The sequence below is a fragment of the Borostomias antarcticus genome, assembly GCF_949987555.1.
Source record: "Borostomias antarcticus genome assembly, chromosome: 5".
NCBI classification, from domain to species: domain Eukaryota; kingdom Metazoa; phylum Chordata; class Actinopteri; order Stomiiformes; family Stomiidae; genus Borostomias; species Borostomias antarcticus.
This window is the reverse complement of record NC_140238.1, coordinates 5,168,075-5,171,461: the sequence shown is the minus strand read 5'-3', so window position 1 is coordinate 5,171,461 and position 3,387 is coordinate 5,168,075. Positions and strand designations below refer to the sequence as shown.

The 3,387-nt window shown below is 42.1% G+C and overlaps 1 protein-coding gene across 2 annotated transcripts; it reads left to right on the top strand.

Moving 5' to 3' along the window:
* The first annotated feature begins 626 nt into the window (after positions 1 to 626).
* foxa2 (forkhead box A2) lies at positions 627 to 3,047 on the top strand. 2 transcript variants are annotated; one of them, XM_084438804.1, is made up of 2 exons: positions 627 to 803; positions 1,538 to 3,047. In XM_084438804.1, exons 1-2 carry the CDS (start codon positions 732 to 734, stop codon positions 2,702 to 2,704), a joined length of 1,239 nt encoding a protein of 412 aa, XP_084294930.1. In that variant the 5' UTR covers positions 627 to 731; the 3' UTR covers positions 2,705 to 3,047. The 2 variants fall into 2 exon arrangements, with proteins under 2 accessions (XP_084294930.1, XP_084294931.1); XM_084438805.1 differs by lacking the exon at positions 627 to 803 and adding an exon at positions 818 to 1,099.
* Positions 3,048 to 3,387: the final 340 nt, after the last annotated feature.

The following is a 3,387-nucleotide window of genomic DNA, read 5'->3' as shown; positions in this document are numbered from 1 at the left end:
ATGCTTATTGATTTGTAACATTACAACGGACGACAACTTTGGTTCCGACTGATTTCTACATTATGAATGACAATAGTTTTTAAAAACAGGCCTACAATCAATAGGCTATGTATTTATTAGCAATAATTTAATCAAAAGAAGCATTTTCAACGTCAGATAACCATACACTGTAGGCCTGTAGCCTACGTATTAGTGTACACTGGGCACAAGAGAAATGTTGCCTAAGATTTATCCTAACCAAAAGTGCAAAAAAAACAAAAAAACATTCAAGAACGTACATAGCCTAATGGAAATTTCTCCAAAGGAGCTTTTGAAATGCATTTCCCCCCCGGCCAAATAAGAGTTGCTAATAATAAGTCTTTTCAAATGAGGCTGTTCTTTTTATTCAACGCAGGTGTACAATTGGGCGGCAAGTCGAGGAGTCTCACGCCTAGGTGTGAGGAGATTATTCAAATAGGGCAAGCGAAGAAGTAGGGATTGGAGGTTCGCCTGGCGCAGAGAGCTATATCATAGCGTTTACAGCCAGCACTGAGCGTCATTTGAACTCAGTCATCATCAGACGCTTTTCAGCGCCCGTGGGCACTGCTGGCTCACAGACACACATGCGCAAGTCCTTGACTAAGGAACACACCAACTACCCGAATACCCTGTGGTCCCAAATCACCGGCTGTTAGGAGAGCGTTTTGCAATTTCTTCTGCGGGAGACAGTTTGTAAACTATTCGGAACTTCCATGATGCTTGGAGCAGTTAAAATGGAAGGACACGAGCACACAGACTGGAGCACCTACTACGGAGAGCCCGAGGTGGGTACCTTAAATATATTTTTCCGTCTAAAGCCGAACCCATTTTATACAACTCAATATTAGCCCTGAGATAATATTAACTTTGTGATCAAATATTGACTTGAGGCGCCTCCAAATCCTCCCCCATCTCAACGCGCTGCACTATCCTAACAAAGTTGTGCTTGACATGTAGGAAAAACTTTTCACTCGGATTATAATTCTATAAGTCTACATGTAGCCCTATCTTTACAAAATCGTATTTTTTTTTTTATCATGTCTCCATTAAGCAAACATTTGAACGATCTAAGAGTTGAAAGGTGGAATCAAATATTTGTGCTGCGTAGCCTATAGCCTATTCCGCTCACATGAAATCACCTCGCGATCTAAATAACAATTTAATCGATGTTTTATTTGTAGCCATTTAAGATGATTAGTTGACATAACTCGTCAATGTTTTGTTTTCGTTTCGTCATAGCTGATGTCCTATTCCCAACTTTTCCTATTTTATTTATTAGCCTAACATGCGATTTACTTTATCCATGAATTTTTAGCAGATAACAAGAAGCTGAACAGCAGTGTTCGAAGCCCAGGATGTAGATGTAGCCTATATTATGCCTGCAATCTCTGGCTAATAATAATAATAATTAGGCTACTATTATTGCTGTTACTTTGACAATCATTATCATCCCCATCAATCACTGCTGGGCTAATGCCATCATGAAATGAACAATATTGTTTTCTGTCTCATTTTTCAGTGTTACACCTCGGTTGGCAACATGAACACAGGCCTGGGAATGAACTCCATGAATACCTACATGAGTATGTCGGGCATGAGCTCGACTGCCAACATGACGGCCAACACCATGAACATGTCCTACGTCAACACTGGCATGAGCCCCTCCATGACTGGCATGTCACCGGGCGCCGGAGCCATGAACGGCATGGGTCCGGGCATGACAGCCATGAGTGCCGCGCTCAGCCCCAGCATGAGCCCCATGACTGCCCAACCTCCGTCAATGAACGCCCTGACATCCTACACAAACATGAACGCCATGAGCCCAATGTATGGACAGTCCAACATCAACAGATCGAGGGACCCCAAGACATACCGAAGGAGCTACACACATGCGAAGCCCCCTTATTCTTATATTTCTCTTATCACTATGGCTATCCAACAGTCCCCTAGCAAGATGTTAACGCTGGCTGAGATCTATCAGTGGATAATGGACCTTTTCCCGTTTTACCGACAGAACCAGCAACGCTGGCAGAATTCTATTCGCCATTCTCTATCGTTCAATGATTGTTTCCTGAAAGTGCCTAGATCTCCGGATAAGCCCGGCAAGGGCTCGTTTTGGACACTTCACCCTGATTCGGGGAACATGTTCGAGAACGGCTGCTATCTGAGGAGGCAAAAACGGTTCAAGTGCGACAAGAAGACGTGCAAGGAGTCCGGGCGGAAAACGTCGGAAGGCGGCTCCAACAGCAGCTCAGAGAGCTGCAACGGCAACGAGTCTCCCCATTCCAACTCATCCTCCAACGACCACAAAAGGTCCCTGTCAGACATGAAGTCGAGCCAGGCTCTGAGCCCGGAGCACGCGGCCTCGCCAGTGTCGCAGGCGCATCTCATGTCCCAACATCACTCGGTTCACGCGCACGAAGCGCACCTGAAGCCGGAGCATCACTACTCCTTCAATCACCCGTTCTCCATCAACAACCTCATGTCCTCCGAGCAACAGCATCACAAAATGGACCTAAAGACTTACGAGCAGGTGATGCACTACTCGGGCTACGGCTCTCCCATGGCCGGGGCTCTGTCCATGGGCTCCATGGCAGGCAAAGCGGGTCTAGATTCCTCATCGATACCCACTGACACATCTTACTATCAAGGGGTCTATTCGAGGCCAATCATGAACTCTTCATAAACACTTGCTCCATCGAAAAAATGAACTTTTTCAGCTATTTGTACATTTGTAAAATTATAGTTTGTGCATATGTATTCCAGATATTTTGACGTTTCCCACTGATTTAGTTGTCAGTTTTGTTTAGTAGCCTAATTATTTCGAAAAAGGGATGTTAATAATATGACAAAATCTGTTCAAAAGGCGGCTTCGAGAATGGACCAAAAGAAGATTTCTGTAAAAATACATCTGTGGGCAATAGCCTGACTGCTAAATGAATTTAAATGCATCACAGGATTTCTTCAATCATTTGTGTAATTCCTATTTATGGCTTGTATACAGTATGTGTATTCTTGTAGTTGACAACAAGAACAGAATCTATATTAAAGTGTTATTTGGATCTTTTCTGAATATGATGGTGGATCTTGTTATTTTGGGTCATTACGCAGTAATAGCAAACAATATGTTTCATAACTAATACTGACAATAATGATACTAATATTACCAGTATTAATAATATAATTAATAATTAATATGAGTTAGGCTATATCATAAAAACAACAACTATACAAATAATCAACTATTAGTTAACGATAACAATAATAATAATAACAACAACAACAATAGTAATGATAATAATAATAATAAATTTCCTCCCTCTCCTTTCTTCTTTCACTCATAGACTTTATTTAGTATTATTAGGTGAA